The following is a 23,739-nucleotide window of genomic DNA, read 5'->3' on the forward strand; positions in this document are numbered from 1 at the left end:
TGCATACTTTTAAACCATAGAAGGTGTATCCGCACATGGCTCATACCACAGGGGATGAAAGTGGACTTTGTCATTTTTTATTCTGTGGCTTGCTGTCCAAAACAGATTAAAATACCACGGCTAGATGGGTGCTTGAAGAGTGATGAATGAAACAAGTTTTGGTTCTGTGTGTTGGAGTAGCGGAAGCATCTCATAACCAATTGTCTTTTGAATTCGAATTCTCAGCTGAAGCTTGGAGAGCTGTTATGATCAAGAAGCAGCAGTTAGCTAGACTCCACTTGCCTTGGCTTGATGAAATCAAATGGTTTGTACAAAATGTGCAATGTAAATGCTTCAAAGCTTAAATTTTAAAAATTTCTTTGGCTTTAGTGGTGTATCAGATATGGAAGAGAGTGCTTGGAGGAGGGTCAAACCTAGCCAACTAAATAGAGCTTATGTTTTGGCTATTGGTCGGCTTTTGTTTGATGATAGCCTGGTCCTGTCAACAGCCTGTTCACTGTTCAGGCAGGGGTATACCCCGGATGTGCTGGTGTAAAGATCTAGTTTTGGCCTTAAATGAAATTAATTTTGATTAAATATGTTTTGCTATCAAAATGACAACTCATGTTACTGCTACTGAAGTGGTTGCTGTTAAACCTGGTGGTAAGGTTTTGCGGGCTTTTTACCACTAGGTCCAGAAAATAGAAAGTAATTCCCATCAGGTCAATCTTCTTTAATTAATGAAACACTGAAACTCTATGAAAGTGTCTAAAACCCTAAACCCTGAAAGTGCCTAACCCTTAGAGAACCTTATGAAAATGTCTAAACCCTAGGGGGTCCTTTAAAAATGTCTTAAACCCCTAGAATACCCTATGAAAGTACTTAAATCGCTAAAACCCTATAATAGAAAAGTACATCTTAAAACCGATATGAAAGTACCTAAACCTAAACCGTAGGGCTCTATGAAAGCACCTAAACCTAAATTCTAGGGTATCCTAAATCTTAAAACCCTAAGGTATCCTAAAATCCTAAAACTCTAAGGTACCCTAAGATTTTAGGATACCCAAGGGTACTAGGGTACCCTAGTGGGTTGGGTATCTTAGAAACCTAGCATACCCTAAAACCCAAAGCTGACACTTCTATTAATGGTAAATGTATTTTTGTAAAAATGGACCTAGTGCTAAATAAGTATTTCATCTCTCCTTAATGGAAATTAAGTGCCACTTTTCTGTACTTAGAGCTAAAAATATGTTGCTTGTATTAGTTTTGGATGCGGTTTCTGGGGTAAACTCACGGGTTATTATGATCTTATAGTAACTCATACTTGATGAGGTCTTTGGCCAAAGAAATGTTTGGTTTTCTCAGGCCTTCGCTACTGGCTTTTAAATGGTTTATTCTAACCATGTGATGCTTCGACGTTTGTTTCTCTGTAGGAAGTTTTACTTAGGCGTGGTATTGTGGTTAGCTTCTTGCCAACGAAAGGCCTCTCTAAACACAATAATTTTGGTATGAGGGATTGTATACCATTGATGAAAACAGTGTATATACAACCAAGAGCACAAGATCTGTAAAGAAAAAGGGACACATTCCTGATGGTTTGGGATCGCAATGCAAAAGCACCATGTTGTGCATTAAAATGACGTCATTTTGATGCACATCATAATTGTGTCGCGACACCCTCTCGTGCCCCTCAGAAATCGAGTGGAACTGAACTGGAACCTTAGTGACACTATCAGAAAAAATTATTTCTATCATTGCTATAAGTTAAACACAACTGTGACATCCAAAAATTGAAAGAGTCAACTTTTTCTTTCGATAGTTCAGCCATTCAGATGTCTGGACCAGCTTACGCGCTAATTCTGGAGCCCAATTCCACTGACAAAAAGAAAAATTCAGAAGCTGGTTCTGAACCAGAGGAGACCAAAAAAAAAAACCAATTAAGAAGCTGTCTTGGATTCTCCTTCTTGTTGGTTAGCAGCAACAGGAGTTGGGGAAGTCCAGTACATCTTAACTGCAAATAGGAGCTTTTCCCTCACATGGGGACCTCCTTCACTATCAGCCATTCTGGTTTCCCACTGGAGCCCATCGATGATGCTCTTGATATCGGATAATATGTTGACGTCATCTCGGAGAATGATGCTGCCTCGTGGCCGTAGAATTCGGTCCATTTCTAACAAAATATCTTCCGCGTCGCATCTGCCATTGAAGTAGTATCAGAATTAACACAAAATGAATTTTCATCCCTAAGGTATTTGTTTGGGATTATTTTGGTTTTTTTTGTGGTTTTGGAAACAAAAGTAATGAAAAGTTCACCACAAAAAAAAAAACAAAAAAGAGAAAAAGGAATCATGTTGTGTTGTTTTCCTTCACATAAGAAAACAGTATTTGAAATTAAATTTAGTTTCTTGGTTTTCCAAAAAACAGGTTGTTTTTGGAAACAAATTGTCGATTTTCTTTTGGAAATAGTTCAACAAAAAGGTTTACATTTATTTTTTTGGACAATGAGAACAGAAAACAAAAGATAAAAACGATGTCGGATGAGATGAATTAGAGAAAATGAGAGTAAATAACTCTGTTAGAGATGTTACCGGTCCTTGTACAGGCTAAAAATTGAATCTGCATGAATGAAATCGTAAGTTCTCGGGTAAGTAGACATGGCTTCACACCTTCAGAATATTTAAAAAGTGATATTAGCAACAATCAAGCACATACTCAGAATATAGTGATAACTTTGGTTATTTGATCTGGAAAGCATCACTGAACAAAATGCATGAAGTAATCTTAGGAATGCCAAAGAACCAAACAATGAGAAAGATGACATACTAGTCTATAGTTGGCTTGAAACATACTGACGTGTCAAGTACTGATTGATCACTGCTACTGGTCATCTCTAGCATTGATCAATCAGTTTTCTGCAACATCAACCGATTTCAAGTTGATTATCGGCTTGAATAGTACTGTGCATTGTGCATACTAGCAGACAATCAACTTGAAATCTAACGATGTATCAAGCCGATTGAGCAGTGAATGAGCTTTAGTCCTCAGACTGCTCAGTCCCAGTTGGATTCTACCCTTCAACTACTTGTAATCTTTGTGGCATTAGCAAGTTATATCTTGCTTATTCCATGAAACACAATTAATTTTTGCACGCCTACCGTCAAAGGAATCCATAGTAGATCATTCAAGTGATTCTAAAGCATAAACAGGTAGAATGAATAGAGAAGTTCAGATGAACTAACTCATAGACAACCAAAGCGAAAACCAAAATGCAAAAACAATACATGAGTTTAACCAAGCAAGAAATCATACCAGTTTTGATAAGTTCCGATCAATCCACGCTCATATATGACACCGAGGGTATTCACCTTCGCCTCCACGGGCATAACATTCATCACCCACACCGGATCATCGATTAGCACAGCTGCAAACCCTCCCAAGTGGGAATTCATATCAAGTAAGTTACGATACCGCCTTTTCTCTGCTAGCTGATGGTCATAAGCCTTGTAAGTTGCTAATCTCTTCTTCCACAATTCTGCATCTTTTTCGAAGTCCTCTACTGTGATACCCTCCAGACTTCCACTGAGAATTCTTGGAGGAATCATAGTCAATCTCTCTGGCCACTTAGCTAATTGCCCACCGGCAATGTCTTTGATGTCAGAGACTTCAGAGAGAGGAGTTAAACAAGTTTCCATCTTAGTGTACCTAAAAATAGTAAAGACTATATGATAGTAAGTCAAGAGCTACACAATTATCAACAGAACTGAAGCTATAATTGGAACTTCAGGAGGCAGGAAAAGAAAGATTACAGAAGGATATGTAATATAAGAGTGAGAGATACGAGGAAAAACTGAAACAGTAATTATATATTCTAAGTTTGGTTCTGCAAAGTTAAATAAAGGTCTATGAAAAGGAAAATGGCTTTCCCATTTTCATTTAAAAGTGGATATAAAGCAGGTAAGATGAGCAAAGAACCACAAAAAGTAAAACAAAGAAGTAACACCGAGGAGGGAAAGTGAGAAGGAAAATAGAAAATGTTCTATCTTGGCGATCCAGATCAAGGATTTGTTAGTTCGGTTCCTGATTTGGAATTGATGGATCACCAAGAAAATGCTATTTTATACAAGCTTTTGGGGAAGGGTGACACAAAGGATCCACTCTTAGGGAAAAACAAAATGTTAGTAATGCACTATATTTCAAAAGAAATTTTACCAACCGGGCAACCACACACTTAAAACTTCCGGTCAGAAGGCAACCATGCACTTAAAACTTTCGGTTAGAATAAGGTATTGTTGGTGGTTGTGGCATTTGGTAATCTTTCAGGCCAACTCTAAGCCGATTAGAGGAAAATAGGACTTCAAAGTTCAAACATCTTTCCCTATCACATTTTTGTTGTTATACCTTCCTGAATTAGGAAGCAAACAAATAAATGAAACAAAAATATTGTTTTCTTCCCTTTCTCTTTCTTTTCACTACTTCCAAGTTCCAAACACCCCTTAAATTAAAGACACAGACAGACATGACCTAGACATTGGTCAAAATCATTGAGAAGTAGCACTAGTTAAACCAACATGATAGTAAGAAAAGAGGAAACATCACTATTTCATTTAGTAGCAGGAGGATTATTTTTTCCTTTCCATTTCCAAATCAGGAACCGAACAAACAAAGGAGTACAAAATCACAACTTTCCTCCCTTTTTGTTTTTCCAAAACAAAGACACAGAGACAGCCATGATCGAACAATGGTAAACTCAATGAGAAGAAGCAAACGTTAAAGCGACGCGACATAAAGAAGAGCAAATGAAAAAGAGAGAGGCAATTCTACTGTTTCATTTGGCACCAGGAGAATGAAAAAGCTTAGTAGCATGAAGCGGGAGCGGGGGTGGAAACGGAAGCGGGAGCGGATGTGGGGGAGCGGAGGCACCTAGAGGCTCCTAAGGTTGGGAGCGCCTAAGGAGCGTATATAGATTTCATATAAATACGTATATAAAGTATTTTTAAATATTTAACCATTGAAGGAAAAGTGATTACTTATGAGAATTTTCACGATCTTAAAGGGTACTTATAGGAAGATAGATATTTTCAATTTGCAAACTTCTTGAGTGATAAGATTTTCATATTTTTATTTTCACAATGGCATAAATCCCTTAAAGAGTAAGAGAATAGTTGCCTTAACCGCCCAATAAGCTCCCATCTTAGTTGGGAGCGAGCTCCCATCAAGCTCCCATCTTGGGAGAGCCGATTCGAGGTCCCGTCTTGGGAACACATCCATTTTAGAAGGATCCTGCTACTAAGTGAAAAAGTAAGACCGAATCAGGAATATAACAACAACAATTCCATACTACCAGACTAGCAATTAGTAATTCTACTTATGTTCCTCAATTTTCCAAACAATGCAAAGCAAGTATCACGTGTCAGAAGGGAATTTTGTATTTCTCTAAGGGGACAATATGCTTGACTAGTCTAACAAGTTTTGGAGTCGCAAGCAAAGTGTTCAGTTCAGGACTTTTAAGAGCTCCAGGGGATCCGAAAAGCATCTTCAAGTAAGATCTGTATCTAATAATCAGTTGCCTTTACTATCCAAATGGTTTTCGTATCACTTCAAAAGTGTCTCAACTCTCTACTTGAATCATCAGTTTATAGGAAATACTATAAAAGAAAGAAAGAAGCTAAATACTATTATTTGGTTCCTTATAATTTCATTTCCCTTGACAAATCAATCCACAAGAATATTGAAGGGATTTGTGAAGCTATACTTTTGCTGTTTTCCCTCTCATTTTTCTCCTTTTCCTCAGCAAATCCCTAAAAAATCTAACATCCAAACACAGCTGGCTAAAAGATAGCTGTTTCTATATTCAAGTAACACTGAGCCCTTTAGTAACTGCTAAAAGAATATGAGAAAAGAATTTCAAAATACGACGAACACAAGTAATCAGTCAAGAAACAATACCATGCCGTGTCTGGATCTTGTGCTAGACAGAAGTGCGGTTCCTTGAAGACCTTTCGGTTCTTTTTGCAGTGAATGTGATTAGTGGGTTTTTGCCAAATAGCAAGCTCGCCCTTCTGCAACAATTTCTTCCAGCACATTCTTCTTGCTATACTCTCAATCACATCTTGTTCAGCTTTCAGATCTTCTTTTGTTCTCCGCCACCCCTTCCAGTGTCTCTCCCAGTTTATTGGTGGGCCCGATAAAATCCAGTACCCACCGGGGCGTAAGATCCGGTCAAGTTCAACTAAGTAAGCTCCATCTGCTCAATCATAATGCAAAACTAAGCGACAATTCAAACAAAGTATTTGATTTTATGTTTATCCTTTTCAGTCCATTATAGAATGGTACAGGGTAATGAAAAGATAGAAATATTCAACTAACTGAAGGAAACTCCAAGAAATTAATGATTCGTGTACAACTATGCATGTGAACTTGGCTTCTCTCAAAAGCTCGTGATAATTTAAATTTTAAATGTGACAGTTCGTAGATAGCTTGAACTCTATAGGTACATGGTACCATGTCTTTAAGGACTGAAGGAAATAGGATGACCTCAGGAGTGAAGGTTGTCACAGTTGAAGGGAAACCCAATTCTGAAGTCGACGGCTTATACTTGGTTTGGAGGCAGGGCCCAAGTTGCTTGGGATCAAAGGAGGATCGTGGAATGGAGTCTTGAACTCAAGAGATCGTCTGAAGGTCTGAACTGAAGGTTAACCCTCATTGAGAGAGGGGTAGATTCACTTACTAAAGGTTAATCCTCATCATGATTCGTATCATATAATCATCCTATACACTGAAACCTCGGACGTAGTCAGTCCTTGCCTACCACTTGACACCCATGTGGCACCTGAGTGATAAGTCTTCAATAGTGTAAATAAATGAGCTTATCTATCTCAATTTTGTCACGCTCACGCGCACAATTTGTGTAAGTTGAATGATATTGCACAGAGTTAGTGTTTTTGACCTTTACAGGTTGAATATGGAAATAAGGTGTGTTTTGATGCCAGGGATATCTTCCAAGAGTGTCCAAGGCCCAGAGGCCTCATGGTACCCAGTAGCCGTGCTCAAAAAGTCAAGGAATGAAGCCTCGAAACATGCTCGGGGAACCCAAGGGTCAACGAAAGGAAGGGCAAAGAATTGAAGAAAATTGCCCAGTTGCTACTTGTAGCATCAAAACATGGCTACCAGTAGCAAAAGAGGATCCAGTTGAATTCCGGAAACTTGGCTACTAGTAGCAGCAAAACAGGGCTACCAGTAGCAGTGCTGACAGAAACTTTGCTATTGGTACCACTAAAATGGTGCTACCAGTAGCCACTTGGAAAATCTGTAGATTTTTGTGGCTTAACTGATTTTGACTTAGGGGCATGTAAGACTTTTTGTATCACGTTTTTAGGGGGTATAAAAGCCAGAGACCCTCATTTCATTAGGTTATCTTTCATTTTGAAGCCCTGGGAACTTCTCTCTCTACCTTCCTCTCCTCTCAAGCTCTTCATCTCTCTTCAAAGGAGATTGAAGAGTTGGATTTTGAGGCTTTTCGTCTTCATTAATGTTGTAGGTGCGGTTGAGATCTTTCATAATCTTAAGTTTATTTCCGTTTTTATCCATGAATCATATTTATCTTTTTATGCTTGTTCGTCATGGGGTGATTTCTACCCCATGACTTGGGTAGTTTAATGGCGTCTCTCATTTCTTGTACTTAATGTGGTTTGTGAATGGATTAAGTTCATTTTTATGTAACAAAACCTAGGATTGTTAACCTCTATGATTATGTGTAGGCAAGGACTCGATCTCTTGCCACATATAATGTTTGGAGCTATGTCCCTCTAAGTGTTTGCTAAAATGCCTCAAAGAACTTGTTAAGCTCTAATCTTTGGTTTAAACCTAGAGATGTTAATTTCTTTGATTTGGTGTAGACAAGTCTCTTAGCACACCTAATGCTTGGAACCATGGCTCTCTTTGTGTTCAATAAAATGCCTAAACGAGTTTTCATTCATTTTCAAACCCCATTGTATGAGTTAAACTTGATTTTCGTGGTTAAATCTTCTGAGTGAGATCAAATGACTATGACTCTCACTTGAGTTATTAAAGAGAAGCATTGAATGATCTAAGTTATGGGCGAAATGAACCCCTAGACCTTGCCGCTTTAATTTCTAGTCAAACTTCATTTTCAATCAAAATTTGGAGGCAGAGAGAAATTCCACCACTCAAAAGTTGGTCATCTCAACGCCAAATCCAAAGGTTGGCGGTACTAACTCTAAAAACCCTTCGTAAAGCAAACCTTCCAGCCTAGCTCTATTGGCTCCTTGTGGATTTGACTCCGGACTTCCGGATATTATGCTGCAATTGACCTAGCCCTACGCTTGGGGCGATTCTTATTACAACACACATTACAGTCGCAAGCACCGAGGTCCCATGATACGAAGCCCCACGTATCACTGATCTTTGATCAGTAGACCCTAAGGCCTAGGGACTGGCCTAGACCCCGACTGTTCACTACCTACTGTCTGACCGCTCAGGGTCTTCCACCTGGCCTTCCCTTGGGGTCCGCCACGTGTCCTTCATCTAGCCACTCTTCAACCTACAAATGGTAAAGAAATGTGTGCTAACTTTTTTTGAGGTTTTTTTTTCTTTCTCGTCTTCACTTTTTGCCAAAACATTGTTTTCTTGCTAATCGAACGAACCCCTAGAGAACCGAGAAAAAGAAGAAGAAATGAAACATCAAAAGGAGTAATTAGATTACCATACAGGCCCCAAGGAATGAGGCAGCGAGAACAATGAGCCATATCAAAAGCTCTGGAAGGGTAAGGTAACCGGATGGATGCGAGCACTCCAATCATGGCCGGAACACCACGTTCAAGAGCAAATTGCACTTGAGCTTCATGTGAGTCTCTTGGTGCAAATGACATTGTTAAGATGTTCCTAGACAAAAGGTATGCTCCCCAACTTGCTACCTACAAAATTTGAAGTTGTTTTTACAAAAAAAAAAAATCACCTGATCATGATCTTCACACGTAAGAAAGAACCGAGTTAATGTTGTAGTTCTGAATTAGATCATTTTAAGTTTTGCCTTTTTAAAATATCCGTGTTTTAATCACTTAAGCATCATTAAGATCATATATATACAAGCTAAGAGACATTTGGCATAATGACATCAGGATTCAGGAGTGCACTTAGGTGTCGGGAGAAAGTAGTGCATGAGTTCAACTCCTCTCCAAGGTGCTATTCTAACAATGCTTACTTTAGTTGATAAAAACAACAAAAAAAACAAATATGTACAGATTTAAAAAAACAATAAATATTAAAATATAAGGAATAAGAGAGTTATGGAGGGTGAAAAAGTCAAGTGATTGTTGCAATGAAGGGGTAATTTGTAACCAACAACTAAATTCAAAATGAGATTGGATCCTCTCTAGTAAGGGACTGGACGATCACAAGCAAATTTTGGGCCATCTCTAGCATATTTCGATGAACGAAATCGTTCACTTTTTCAATAATGTTGGAAACATTAGCCTCGCCAAATATCATAGGACCAAATATCGATCAATATATAACATATTTATCTTGAGATAAATGGGTTTTGAATCATTTTTGCAATGTTTTCAAATTGCAACATCTCAAGATACAACGAAAATGTATCAAGCGACAGCAGATAATTTATACTCCCTCCGTCCCTAAATATTTGGTGCTTTCATGCTTTTTATTGTCCCATATAATTTGTCCATTTTGAAAAATCAAAAGCAAAATATGATAAACTTCCCATGTTACCCTTTTCTTTTGGGCACAAAATTTCAAATTCAAATTTTCAAGTACTATTCAAAGTACACTAGAAGGGTAAGATTTGACACTTGGTTTTTGCACAATAAAATAATATTTCTTTCTTAAAAGTTAGAACTCCCAAAAGTGCCAAACATTTAGGGACGGAGGGAGTATGAATTTTGGCGTGCCTAATGTCTTGACAAGGTCTAAAAAGTGAACGATCCCGGTCATTGAAATCAGCTCAGGAAGAGCCAAAATGGTTTAGACTAGACTGTCCATTTTCATTCAAAATTACGATTTACAGGTCAATAATAATGAAGATCGAGTTTTCCTACAGGGCCAAAGGGGATAAAGGCTGATCGAGTTTCCTTTTGTAGTTTGTGAAGAAAAATAAGTCCCTTTAGCCATGTAGAGAAACTCATCTCCTTAATAAGAGGGTTATGGAAGGTTGAAAACTGCCGTGAATGTTGTAAAGGAAAAGGTAACATGTAACCAACCAATTAATCCACTTGCTTAGCCCATCTCTATTATAAAACAGAAGGGTGTGGGGACAAGTTGTTGGAACGGCTCAGATTCATTTGATCCAAAGGCTGTAGTGCATCCTCCCACTTCCCGGTTAAGTGTCCATAGTTTTCACCTAAATCACACAACTGCCATCCTCTTTCAACCGGGATGCGTAGTGCCGTAGGCATGGGTTAGCACTAGTTAATTTACAATTCAAAGTCAAGATGATGGATGGGTCAAGTGAATGCATTCATTCTAACGGTCTTTCTATTGTCAGCCCAGTGGGTTGACAATAAGCACACAAGAGAATAAGAAAAACGCATATTTCTATATATTTTTTTACACTTTTTAATATACATTCACACTTCTTATTGTCAGCCCAGTGGGCTGATTTTAGATTTTTTCCTCATTCTAAAACCTAATTAGGTGCTGGCTCTCTTAATGAAAAGAGTTAGAGTTAACTCTAATCCCTGACTTCAAATTGGAGATGCTAATTTTTTGTTTAGTAAATTAGAGGCTGGTCCTGGTTTTTAGGCTCGGTTTGAACCCAATCCTAAATATTATTCCCGAACCTAAATAGGCTCGGTTACGTTACTGAATGACTTTTTTGCCCACAAATATCCTGTCCACAAGTTAAAACTGAACTCACTCCCACCCTCTCTCTCTCTCTCTCTAAACCACTCCCAGCAACACCACCGACGTCTCTCTCTGTTTCTCTCCCTCCCTCCCTCCCTCCACCGATGGAGCAGCTCCGACCACCGCCGCTGCCGCCGTCTCCTCTCCGACAATGTCACTGTCGCGCCACTACCACCGCGCCCCACCATCGAGGGAGGTGGACGAGACCATGATCGGCAACTGGAGCTCTCCGAGTCAAGATATGAATTCACCGTCGCCGCAGAGACGACGATCTGAATCCGCCACCAATCACAACAGCCAGAGTGTTGAAAGCGTCATCAGCATCGGAATCTCGATTTCGATAAATATCTATCAAATATCCTTGCTCCTCGGTCGAATTTTTGCAAAAATCATAATCGAACACATGATTCCTTTTAAAGAAGTCGGGCAACTGATACTTGAAGGAGGAGAGGAACCAGGAAGTCTTGTTGAGAGGGGCTTGCGGCTGAGGATGTTGAAATCATTCCTGAGACTATGAAGTTAGAGAAAGGCGATTCCTGCTTCAATGAGATTCCATCGAGCTCTAGTTTGAAGATCCAGAAGTTCAAACCTCCAGATTCAAGGAAATCATTTATCTTAATGGTGGAATACGTACGTGATTTTTTTTTTTTTTTTTAAACTGGAATACACGTGCACTTGAAATGAGTTTTGCAAAGGTATTCTTTGCAATGTGTTCAAATCACACTACATATAATTATGTTTGATTTTGATTTTTTTTTTTTGTTCAATTTTTGTTCGTCTGTGTATTATCTATGAGAACTGTATATTTTTTATGAGAACTGTGTATTTTTGTATGAGAATTTTGTATTTTTTATGAGAAATGTGTATTGTCCATGAGAACTGTCTGTGAGAATTGTGTTTTTTCTATAAGAACTATGTATTTTCTACAAGAATTGTGTATTTTTCTATGAGAACTGTGTATTTTCTATGAGAATTAGTTCACATAGCCAGTTCACATAGTCCAGTTTTCATAATCAGTTCACAAAGCTAGTTCTCCATGAGAACAGTCTATTCTCATAGTCAATTCTCATAAAATTGACTATGAAAATTGACAGTTCTCATAGAACTGACTATGAGAATTGACAGTTTATATAGCCAGTTCTTATAACTCAGTTCACATAGCAAATTCTCTTTGAGAACTGAGTAGTTTTCATAAAACTGACTATGAGACTTGGCAATTAAAAATTCAATTCTAAATCAATTTTATTTCCTATGTGAACTATTTATTTTTTACTTTGATTCCTTTTTTAAGACATTGCAGTGAGAACATTTATAACTATATTTGATTTTGATTACCTTTTTGTTTTTGTTCAATTTTTGTTCGTGTGTGTATTTTCTATGAGAACTGTATATTTTTCTATGAGAACTGTGTGTTGTCTATGAGAACTGTGTATTTTTCTATGCGAACTACGTATTTTTTATGAAAACTGTGTATTGTCCATGAGAACTGTCTCTTAGAACTGTGACTTTTCTATGAGAACTGTGTATTTTAGTTTGTGGTAAGACTATGTGAATTGTGTATTTTTTAGTTTACATAGTCCAGTTCTCATAACCAGTTCACAAAGTCAAGGTTATTTTTGTTCGAAATAATATGATTCAGGAATTGATTCTAAAAATATAGCTCTCATAGCCTCAGTTCTCATAGCCATAGTTCAGGGGTATTTTGTCCAAAATAATATGTTAACTTGGGCTATGTGAACTAGCGGGGATATTTTTGTCCAAAATATTATGTTAACTGGGTATGAGAATTGACAGTTTTCATAGCTAGCTCACATAGCCAAGGGTATTTTTGTCCAAAATAATATGGGTCAAGAGTTGATTCTAAAAATATAAATTTTACTAAAAATGGACATGTACACAAAAAGTTAAGAATAATGGAAAAAATAGTAAAAATGCATGAAAAGTAAAAAAAAAAGGACTGAAATAAGGAATGAATATTTTTGTCAAGACTAAATTAAGTCCAAACCTACTTTTTGGGGCCGGCCTAAAAATTCTTTTTTTTTAAGGCTTATGTGGCGTTTTGACATCTCTAATTTGACATCAAAGTTTCCTCTCCAACCCTTATGCCAAATTCTATTTATTTGACATCAAGCTAATTCTCTCCAACCCAAGATGTCAAATTATATTATCTTTTACATTTTGAATTTTTGAAATTTGGCACGCCACTAAGTTGCTGTCAAAATTGACATGCTTGGAGCTACCTTCAATTCCACGTGGAATTGGCATATGGAAAGGCAACATGATTGGAAGGCTTAAAGCTGTCAAAAGGATCTGTTGCATTGTTCACGTCATGTTTGACATCTCCCGTTGGAGATGCTCTTAGAGGGAGCCAACTTGTCTTTTTATCACACCAATAGACAAAACCCCAATTTTATTTTCCCTTGAATTCTTGAAATCTCTGTAGTAATAAACAAATTTAAGTAGGAAAATGATTCTCAAGCCACAAAAGGCCATTGCTGCCACCCTATACAGGTGGACCCAACCAAAGAAAACTTTTGAAACAAATGGCTAACTGGTTTGACTGCTTCATTGTCTATTTCTGCATGTATACACATAAATATTTAATGTTTTCCTAGACCTATAAATGTGAAAAAAAATCAAGGAAGATATGATAGGAAGAAAATGCATTAATTGGGCAATTATGATGAATCAAGTAAAAAAAAAAACAAGACAATGTGCAGCCAGATGCATGAACCAGCAAATTCAGAAAACGTAACACAAAAAAATGTTAATGTAAAACCCATGTATTTGTTTTCATATTTTTCGTGCTTCCTTTTCGATTGAATACAAAATTTGGGAAGTCTCCGAGTTCAAATGTGTTCAAAATCATCCAAAACAAGTGGGTCCACAAAATAATGAGGGGCTTACTTGCATTGAACAATTACAGAGTGTACGCTGCATTTGCATTGTTCAACAAAAAAAAAAACAAAAAAAACAAATTTACTTGTGATATACTAATGAAAAAGAAAGTACGAGAAGCTTCTAAGTAGAGAGGGATACGACGATGATACTCCAAATTATAATCTTCTTTTTTTCAATTGCAATCGGAGATGTCTTTAAGTGCGTAGACTCCCCATTTGAGGCAATCTCCACTTTTGCTACCAAACGCAATTTATTATCCATAGCTTAATTATTTCAATACCCAAAACAAACCCCCACCCCCACCCCCAAAAAAAAAAAAAAAAACAGACAGAGAGAGGGAAATTCTTCTATGAACTCTTCCATTCGTTAATCGGCAGAGGAAATTTCGACAGTGAAGTCTAACGCCAAAAAAAAGAAGCAGCAAACTTGGACTGAATTTTTATTGGAGTTTTACTTTCCCAATTAAGTAGAATTAGATAAATGTCGTGATCTAGAAGTAGATATTTGGTAAAGGATTTTGATGCAGAATTATGTGATCTTTTGTGCTTCCCTCCTTTCAAAAAGAAAATACCTATTTTTTAGTAATTTTTTTTGAATATATGTAAGAAAAATCATGAAAATATGGACAAAGACAACAATTTTGCCCACAATATCTGTCTAGCAATATTACTGTGTATGTATTTACTGGAGTATTTACTATGGCTCTACTTTTTATTTTTCATAATTTTTTGTTGAGCTTTTTGTCATAATTTTTGAAATTAATCATTTGTCTCAACGAAAGAAATAATAAAAGTATAAAAATATAGGTCAATGATGAAAAAAATTTCATATAAGATGACCCTTTAAACTGAAAGACTGTTATTTGGCATTTTTTTTGTCTTTAGTGATTTTTTTGGCTTTTGATCATAATTTTGTACTTGTTAAACTTCCATGGATGATTAACCACAAAAAAAAAAACACAAATTTAACAAAAATTAAAAAAAAGACAAATAAAATACACTAAACAAAAAAAAAATGAAGGAAAAAATTTACAGGAGTGGATCACATGGTTTTTCTTCTCCTATAATCTTCCCCCCTCTCACTCTGTTAAAAAGAAAGAAAAACTGTTCAACAAAATTCTTCTCCCATCACATGGTTTTCCTCAGCTTCCAAACACTAGTTGACCCATGTCAAAAAAAAAAAAAAAAAAACATTAGTTGACAAAAGTCAAATTTCTAAACCCAATAAACAATTCATTAAGACGATCCCTACACAAATTTCCGAACCCAAAAAGCACACTACTCCATCCACAAAATATATCAAGCTCAAACATCTATACATATACATATACTCTCTGCCCCATCTAACTATTCCTCCTTCTACTCTAATTGAATAAAAAATGAGTTATATTTTTAAATCGATAAAAAATTATATATATATATATATATATATATATATATAATGGATTTTTGATAGAGCACAATTAATTTTATTAGACAATGTTTTCAAAATTTTATTAGACTTTACGTATTACTCCTTCTGTTCCATTTTTATTGTTTATTTTTGAATTGTGTGACATTTTTTAATTGCTTATATCTTTCAATCTATAATATTTTTCATAATTTTAAAAACTTTGTATTATAGAACTAATCAAGATCTATCAAACAAGATCAATATTGCATATTTTTCAAAATTCACACTAAAAAGATATAGGTAAAAAACATAAAAGAGACGAATAGAATAATAGACAATGAAAATGAAACGGAAAGAGTACAAGATATAAACATTTAAAAAGTGGAACAAATTCTAAAAAAAAAAAACTATTAAATGAAAATTAAAGGAGTAATAATTTTATGATGCATGGTGTACCAGGTCAATTTTGCACCCAGCTCCTACAACGGGATCATTTCGCATGCCTACGCGCTCTGAGGTAATCTCAAGAATACATGAAAGTGAGACGTTGGGAGGTCAAACTCCTAAAAGTTTCGGACTTTCGTCACTAGGCAAACCCCTTTAATTATGAAATTCACGTATACATACATACATACATTAATATGTGTATATATGCATTAGTTTTTGAAGTTCACACATGCATTGAGGTAGTATAATAATAATAATATTATAATAATATATATTTTTAAAAAAAAGAAAGAAGAGAGATTTAACAAGTACGCAAGTGAACATTGAACGTACCCCACAGCCGGTATCAATGGCGGTCCTCACCGACCCGTCTCCGAGATTAATGAACCTCCCAATCTCATCAATATACGCATCGGCCCCACGTGAGAACATGGTCCCACCCCCGGGGAACCTAAACCGGTCACCCTCGAACCGGACCCAGTTCTGCCCCGCCTTCTCCACCGTCAGGTGCTTGTACGGCACGTTCGCGTACCACGCCGCCTCCCTGCTCGCCGGCCACCGGAACGGCGTCGTGTACCCGAACGGCGCCGGAATCCTACACCTCAACGCCTCCCCTTTCCCTGGACAATGCCTTTCCCTATAATTTTATTGAAACACCGGGCGTCATAAATACTAATTTAATTGAAAATTTTCAAAATATTACTCCTACTATTATAGAATTTTTTAAAAAATTAAAAAATCGAGTGGGGCACGGAATCAGGTGTTGGTCCGTCCCTACCTGTATATGTTCCTCTCCCTGTCGAATTTCAGGGACCGGGCGACGTCCTCGCACGGCGTGTGGTCGGCGAATCTGGGGTCGCAGCGGGGGAGGTGGGGGACACGCGCCGCTGCGGGGGGCAGGAGGGGGAGGAGGAGGTCGGCGGAGTGGCGGGTGGTGAAGTCGAGGGGTTTGGGGGTGGTGACGTGGATGGTGGTGGTGTTTTGTGATGGGTTAAGGCAGGGGAGAGTGGAGTGGTGGAGGGAGGTGGTGGTGGTTAGGCCGCCGTGGTTGTAGATGCCGAGGAGGTAGAAGAGGGAGCAGAAAAGGGTGGTACCGGCGAGGGAGTAGAGATTGATTTGCTTTGTTTGGAAGGTGATGAAATGGTGTGGTAGGTTGGAAAAAAACCTCATTGAGACTTCCAGAGAGAGAGAGAGAGAGAGAGAGAGGGGTTGATGTGTTTCTTTAATGGGATGGGTTTGCTTTGGTTGTAGACTTGTAGTTAATGGTCTCTGTTTTAGGAATCACTGTTCATAAACAGAGATACGCGGCAATGAAAAATTACAGTGAAGGATCTGATCGGATAGCACAGATTCAAAGGAATTGATAGTACAGAAAATCTTATTTGCGAAACATTCCATAAAGAAGATTTTACGGGGTTAATAGTGCACGTTCGAAGTGTTTTTGGACGGTCCAGATTGAAATTATGACTGATAACAATTAATTGTGACCGGTTAGAATAAAAAATGAACCTCAATTATTAATTGTTCAAATAGATAACTGAGATTACGCCACTCTATAAATAGGCCTCTCTACTCTTGATAGTAATGACGTACTAATATAGCAATAAGTCTAGGTACACTATCTTCAACCACTACACCATCAACTACATCTTTTGTAGGGCTCACCTTGGATCCCAAAAAAATACAAAAAAATGTTCATAAATTTTAAAATAATATATTATTGTATACTACATTCAACCACTACACCATCCACTACATCTTTTGTAAGGCCCACCTCGGATCCCAAAAAAATACAGAAAAATATTCATAAATTTTAAAATAATATATTATGGGGCCCTATAAAAAATCAACTCCAACAAATATCGATAAGTATTATTTCTTAATTCGTAGGGGCAAAACTATACAGTTGAGCAGTTTCGCCCTCACAAATCAAGAAATAATACTTACCGATATCCGTTGGAGCTGATTTTTTACAGGGCCCCATAAAAATATTATTCTAAAATTTATGGACATTTTTATGTATTTTTTTGGGACCCAGAATGAGTCCCACAAACGATGTAGTGATTGGTGTAGTGGTTAGACGGTAGTGTATGTAACATCTTTCTATATATAGTGCTTCTTATAGTAGAGCTCACTGTTTTTTAGGCGGGGACGTTCAGTCTGCTAACTATGGAAGACTCGTTACCAATGAGACGGAAACAATAGGTTTTTTCCACCACCCGTCGTTGGGAGCTCTACCATGCGTTTATTCTTATAATTTGAAACGTTCATTTTATAGGGTCCACGCAGTAGTATATCGAACATTGATAAATATATAAAAAGTTAAATTTTAGTGACAATTTGATTCTGTCAACTTAAACTGTCAATATCCATATATTTTTTAAGAGAATCGTCCGATAAACAGTTTGAACACGCACAATTTACCTCCATAAATAGTTATTCAAGGTTCTCTCCCTTAGAAAGTTTTTCTTATTTTTTAAACTACCATTCGAATTCTAATTCACCTATGTATCAATGTCCGATTATGAATTTTTTTTGAAAGAATATACTACTACTCTACGAGCCCTACAAAATGAATAGATCAGATCTAAAAATGATAGGATCCATGACACAGGATCCATAAAACTGTCCATGAAACTGTTTGAACCGTCCAGATTCACTTTATCCATGAAACTGTTTCATGGATCCAATTCATGGACTATACCGAGACTAGTTGAGCCCATAATTAATGACAGTAGTGGAAAACCCATAGTTTCAGTGCTGGCGGAAGTAATTTAATCTCCCTTCCATAGATGGAACATGAGGTCTTCTTAAGTCGGATGTCTATATCCGATTAATCAAACGGATACAAAATATTCCATCCTTCTTAAAAAGGTTGTCAATTTTTAAAATTCGTGTCATTTTTTATTGTATATATCTTTATAATATTTTTCATGGGTTTGAAAACTTTGTACTGTATAACAGAATTAAAATTATCAAACAAGATTAATATTATATATTTTTTGAGTTCCATATTGAAATATATAAAGAATTAAAATTGACACGAATATTAAAAATTGACATCCAATTTGGGACGAATGGAGTACTCTATTTGAAATTAAAAGTATTAAGAAAGGGAGCTAATAATGCCAAAACCCTTTTTGTTTCTGTCAAAATCCTTTTTGTTCCTGTCAAAACTCAATATTTAGCTTTCATTACATAACTTAATTGTCCTCCACTACATCCCTTACTTTACGAAAATGCCCCTTAAAATCCCTTAGGCCCCGTTCAGTTGCAAGGAAAGTACAGAAAATGATATAAAAATCAACTTTCCCATAACTTTTGTAGTGTTCAATTGGCAAGAAAGTAATGAAAAACTTGTTTTTAAGTTTTCCTGCAAGATTTATTTTTTTGCAAAAGTGATCCGGCCAAAAGTATAGGATTTTGCGTTACGGGAAAAGTTTTCTCCATTTATGGCCAAAATAATTGGCGGATAAGAATAAAAGTAAATGACGCTAATACCAAAAAATACGAATTAGGTTCTTAGAAAGACACTTTGAGATTTATATGAGCAACAATAATTTCGACTACTATGATGCTTTCTGAGATAATTGTTTTGAAAAAAGATTGATAGTTTTTTTTTTTTTGAAGTATTTATTTATCTTGTCATTGGTCTTCTATTTTGTTTTATACTAACTAATTTTCAGTGAGTTTTTGCATCGGCAACTAATTAAGCATGGTTGTTTAATATTTATTTATTTAGTTATCATCTAATTATTTTTTAAACTTCATTTATACGGTTGATTATCAGAGAATGTCAATTTAAATGGGGGATTTGCATGACCATTTAGAATATAGCAAATTGATTATGGAATTACAAGTCGATTTTTTTATTTCATGTTAAGGCTTTGCATTAGATAAAATATATTTTTCGTATGTGTTAATTTTTGAAACATGATAGCCTATTATTTAGCTCTCAAAGTTATTTTTATTTAAAATTAGCCATGAGAATAAAAATAAAGAAGTTTCTCATAAGATCTTTTCTCGACAAATGAACTACTAAACTTTAGTTTTCCTGCAAAAAAAAAAAAATCAAATGAACACTCACAGGAAAATAGATTTATTTTTCCTTTATTTCACTTTACTTAACTTTTCCTGAGAATAATTTTCCGGTACAACATTCCTGACAACTGAACAGAGCGTTAGAGTATTTTAAGGTTCTCTTAGGATTCCATAATCAGAGCTTCAAACTTTTTTTTTCGAGAATACCAGAAACAGATTACCAAACTCCAAAATGAATAACCCATCAAAAAGCTTCCTTGATTGGAAATTCTCACCAGAAAGGAACTAATCCCCTTTTCATGACAATCATTCTCATCTTTTTCTCCTTAATTCCTCTTCTGTTTGTGAACTCGGAATCAATTAGTCGAACTGATTTTTTATCTGGGTTTATGTTTGTGTAGACATGTAAAATTTACTGCCAATCACAAGTTGTCACGTGTTGTGAGATCTAGTAAATAGGGCACGGTAAATGGCCAATCAAATGTTGCCATGTGTCTCGAGGTCAAAAGTCAAGATGATACGTATAAGCCAATCAAATGGTGCCACGTATCAAAGTGACACAGTTATTATTTTTATTAAGCTCGGCCAATCAAATTAAGCCACTTGGTAAAATAATAATTGTGTTTCTCTTTACAAATAATTGTCTTTCTTAAAATAAAAGAAAGAAGGATAATTATTGAATTTTAATTATTTCTTTTACACTAAATAAAGAAATAATTAAAGGGAGATAAATATGAAGGAAGCAGAGATTGATCATGACTCTCCATCCTACATCTCTATAAATAGAGGTGCTCTCCTTTCATATTTTTCCATCAACACATTGAAGCACATAAGCTCCAGAGTTCTGAAGATCAAAGCCCTCAAGCCCTTCAGAAGTTTTCAAGTCTGCATCCAACAAGAAGGTTCTTCAGATCAAAGCTTCAAAGCTCCGAAAAACATTCAAGTCAAATCCACATCAAACTAGGCGGTTCTTCGGATCAAAGCTTCAAAGCCCTGAAGAACGCTCAAATCAAATCTCCATCATCAAATTCAAACTCCAGAACTCTGAAGATCAAAGCCTCCAAGCCCTTCAGAATTTGCATTCATCCGTCACACGCAAGCTTTCGGAGTTCTGAAGATCAGAGCTATAAAGGCCCTTCAGAATCTTTCAAATCCACATCAAGCCAGACGCTCTTCAATTCAAAGCATTCAAGCCCTGAAGAACATTCAAGCCAAGTCCATCAATCATCAGTCTCCTTCAACCACCTTCAACCAAATTGAAGAAGATCTCGAATACCGATTTGAGACCAAGCTCTGAAGCCCTCAAATCAATATCCACAAATCTGCCATCTTTTTCAACCGAATTGGAGAAGATTAAGCAATTCAACTTGAGAAGAAGCGTCAAAGCCCTCAAGTCAAAGTCTGACAAAGTCGCCGTCATCTTCACAAAGACTGCAGAAGATATCGCCGTTCAAATCGAGATCAAGCTGTCAAGCCCTCGTTTTAGCATCCGAAGAGAAGAATCAGAGGATTAATTTTCTTTGAAAATTGCATCAGAGATTGTAACCCTAAATTTCTCAAATTAATAAAATTGACCTTATTCAGCATTTTTTCGTCTTTTTTGCATACTCGAATTTTGCGTTCAACAGATTTTGACACGCCCGGTGGGACAATCTTTGCCTCTCATCTCTTCTCTTTCCAAATCAAATTTGAAGGTTACACCTATTATCAAATATGTCTGGAGGAAATAAAAGTGCATCTTCCATGACGCCACGCAAATCAAGCCGCTTATTAAGCATGTTGGGGGTAAAAGAAGTTGACACCAATAAGGGCGAGCACGTATTCCTACACCTGTCCATCCTCCAAAAGTCGAGGAAAAGCAACAAATCTGCACATTCCCCTCCTTATGAAGATCTGCACTACACTGATGACGAAGTCATGCCGGTCATGATGGTACAATCGTTTTCTCCTGAGGAACAACTTGCGGCGCTGACCAAGACACTTGAGAAGCTTGTGAAGCACAATCAAGGGCAAGAAGCTCAACTTAAAGAGCTTTCAGATAAGGTGGATCAAGTGGGAATGTCAAGGAGCAGAGAAAAAAATTCATCTGGATCTATGACTGAAGTAGCTCCACGCATCGTCCTCAAAACTTCGCTTGAACCTATTAAGCAAGACATTCTCAAAACATCGCACAAAGCTACACCAGGAGATATTTTCTTAGTCTCACGCGAAGGTATTTCACACAAAGCACTCAAAGTCTCAACAAACTCAGAGACTTCAAGTAAAAAGATTCAAGTCTCCGATGATGGATCAACACCTGCTCATCAATTAAAGGAATTCATCATGGGGGCAATTGCTGAAAAAGATGTAAGGGGATCTGAAACTTTTCGATCATACATTAAGCTGTACACACGGAGAATCGAACAATTAAAGATGCCAGAAAATTATCAACCTCCAAAATTCCAACAATTTGATGGCAAAGGCAACCCCAAACAGCATCTTGTGCACTTTGTGGAAACATGTGGTAGTGCTGGAACGGATGAAAATCTACTCGTCAAACAATTTGTACGTTCGTTGAAAGGTTATGCTTTTGACTGGTACATAAACTTGGAGCCAAATTCTATAGACAATTGGGACCAATTGCAACGAGATTTCCTCAATAGATTTTTCAGCACACGGCGCATTGTCAGCATGTTTGAACTCAGTAACACTCGCCAACAAAAAGGTGAGTCAGTCGTTGACTACATCAATAGATGGAGGAGCTTGAGCCTCGATCGCAAAGATCGCATATCTGAAGCCTCAGCCATTGAGATGTGCACCAAAGGAATGTGTTGGAGTCTCCTCTACATTTTGCAAGGCATACAACCAAATACTTTTGAAGAGTTGGCCACACGAGCTCATGACATGGAGCTTAGTGTCTCAATTTATGAAAAAGAAGATAACCTTTTTCAAGAACAACAAGATCAATGGCGCCAAGAAAACTCTTCTTCAAGTAAATTGAAAGCAAGTGGAGAGCTTTCATCCCAAGAGTATGATTCTTCTGTTGGGTCACCAAAATTGAAACACAACGACAAAGAGGACGAAGATGAAGCAACATCATACTCGGTCTCAACAATCTTTGAGCCTTCAAATCTCATAGCTCCACCAAGTCAACAAGCTATTCTTCAAAGAACGTCAAATTCAAATATGCTCCTGGATACGAGCCTAAACTTTCTTCCATCTTCGCAAGTTTGAAGATTCTGCAATACTCCATGACGCATGTGTCTAAACTGCATGTTACTCCTAGCCCGCATAAGTTTAAACTGTGAATGGCAAACCAAAAAAAAACACATAAAAAAAAAATTGAACTACGTTTTGACTTGATCTCATTTTGGGTACGTAGGCAGCTTGAATTTCGAGCCCAGTCATCCAAAAACAAAAACAAAAATTCTCCTTTTTGAGCTATGTTTGACTTGATCCTTTCGGGTACGTAGGGGATTTGGACTCACCTTCCTTGTCCATTCAACCAAATCAAAGATATCACCATGTGGTGGATCGTGTGGACAAATTGTTCGTTTGACTTCTCAAAAGAAACTCACAATCCAAAGCTCGTGACAAGACAAGAAGCTAAAGACAAAAGGAGAAGGCTTATAGTAACGTTCAAGGATTCTTTTTCAAGCTCGTATTCAGTTGTGAGGATTTGTTTTGTGCTTCCTCTCAATATATAGAACAAAGACAAGACTGACTCCTAATTGGAGAGAAGTCATAAATCCTTGTCCTATACAAACACAATTATGCTCCGCGGTGGTTCCTAATTGAAAGAAGTATAGAACTCCTATTCCTCTTCAAATACGTTGTGTGTAAGCGTGAACCCCGAGCAAGGGATGTCAGGTGGTGGAAAATTTAGTAGGCCCACTAATTTTGTAGGCTTCTGAAAAATTCAAGCGTTCAAAATTTGCCAAAGTTTCCTATGTTTAGGCTTTGGTGTTCAATTGCGATAGGCAATCTACTGGCAAGCCAATTTCGCTGAGTTGACTCGCGAACACAAGTTTTTCGTGGGTTACACTATTGGGCTATCAAACTTTAGTTCATAAATAAATTAGACTCTCCTGTATTGCTGCCTTTGAAGATAAAATTCAAGTC

General features: G+C 37.0%; 1 protein-coding gene across 1 annotated transcript; it reads right to left on the reverse strand.

Moving 5' to 3' along the window:
- Window positions 1-1,709: 1,709 nt before the first annotated feature.
- LOC131323283 (probable methyltransferase PMT15) lies at window positions 1,710-16,825 on the reverse strand. Its single transcript, XM_058354994.1, has 7 exons — window positions 16,376-16,825; window positions 15,931-16,234; window positions 8,702-8,912; window positions 5,926-6,223; window positions 3,289-3,681; window positions 2,568-2,645; window positions 1,710-2,175 (listed from the first exon to the last, which is right to left on the reverse strand). Exons 1-7 carry the CDS (start codon window positions 16,765-16,767, stop codon window positions 1,917-1,919), a joined length of 1,935 nt encoding a protein of 644 aa, XP_058210977.1. The 5' UTR covers window positions 16,768-16,825; the 3' UTR covers window positions 1,710-1,916.
- Window positions 16,826-23,739: the final 6,914 nt, after the last annotated feature.

Source organism: Rhododendron vialii, chromosome 1a, assembly GCF_030253575.1.
Source record: "Rhododendron vialii isolate Sample 1 chromosome 1a, ASM3025357v1".
Classification (NCBI taxonomy): Eukaryota; Viridiplantae; Streptophyta; class Magnoliopsida; order Ericales; family Ericaceae; genus Rhododendron; species Rhododendron vialii.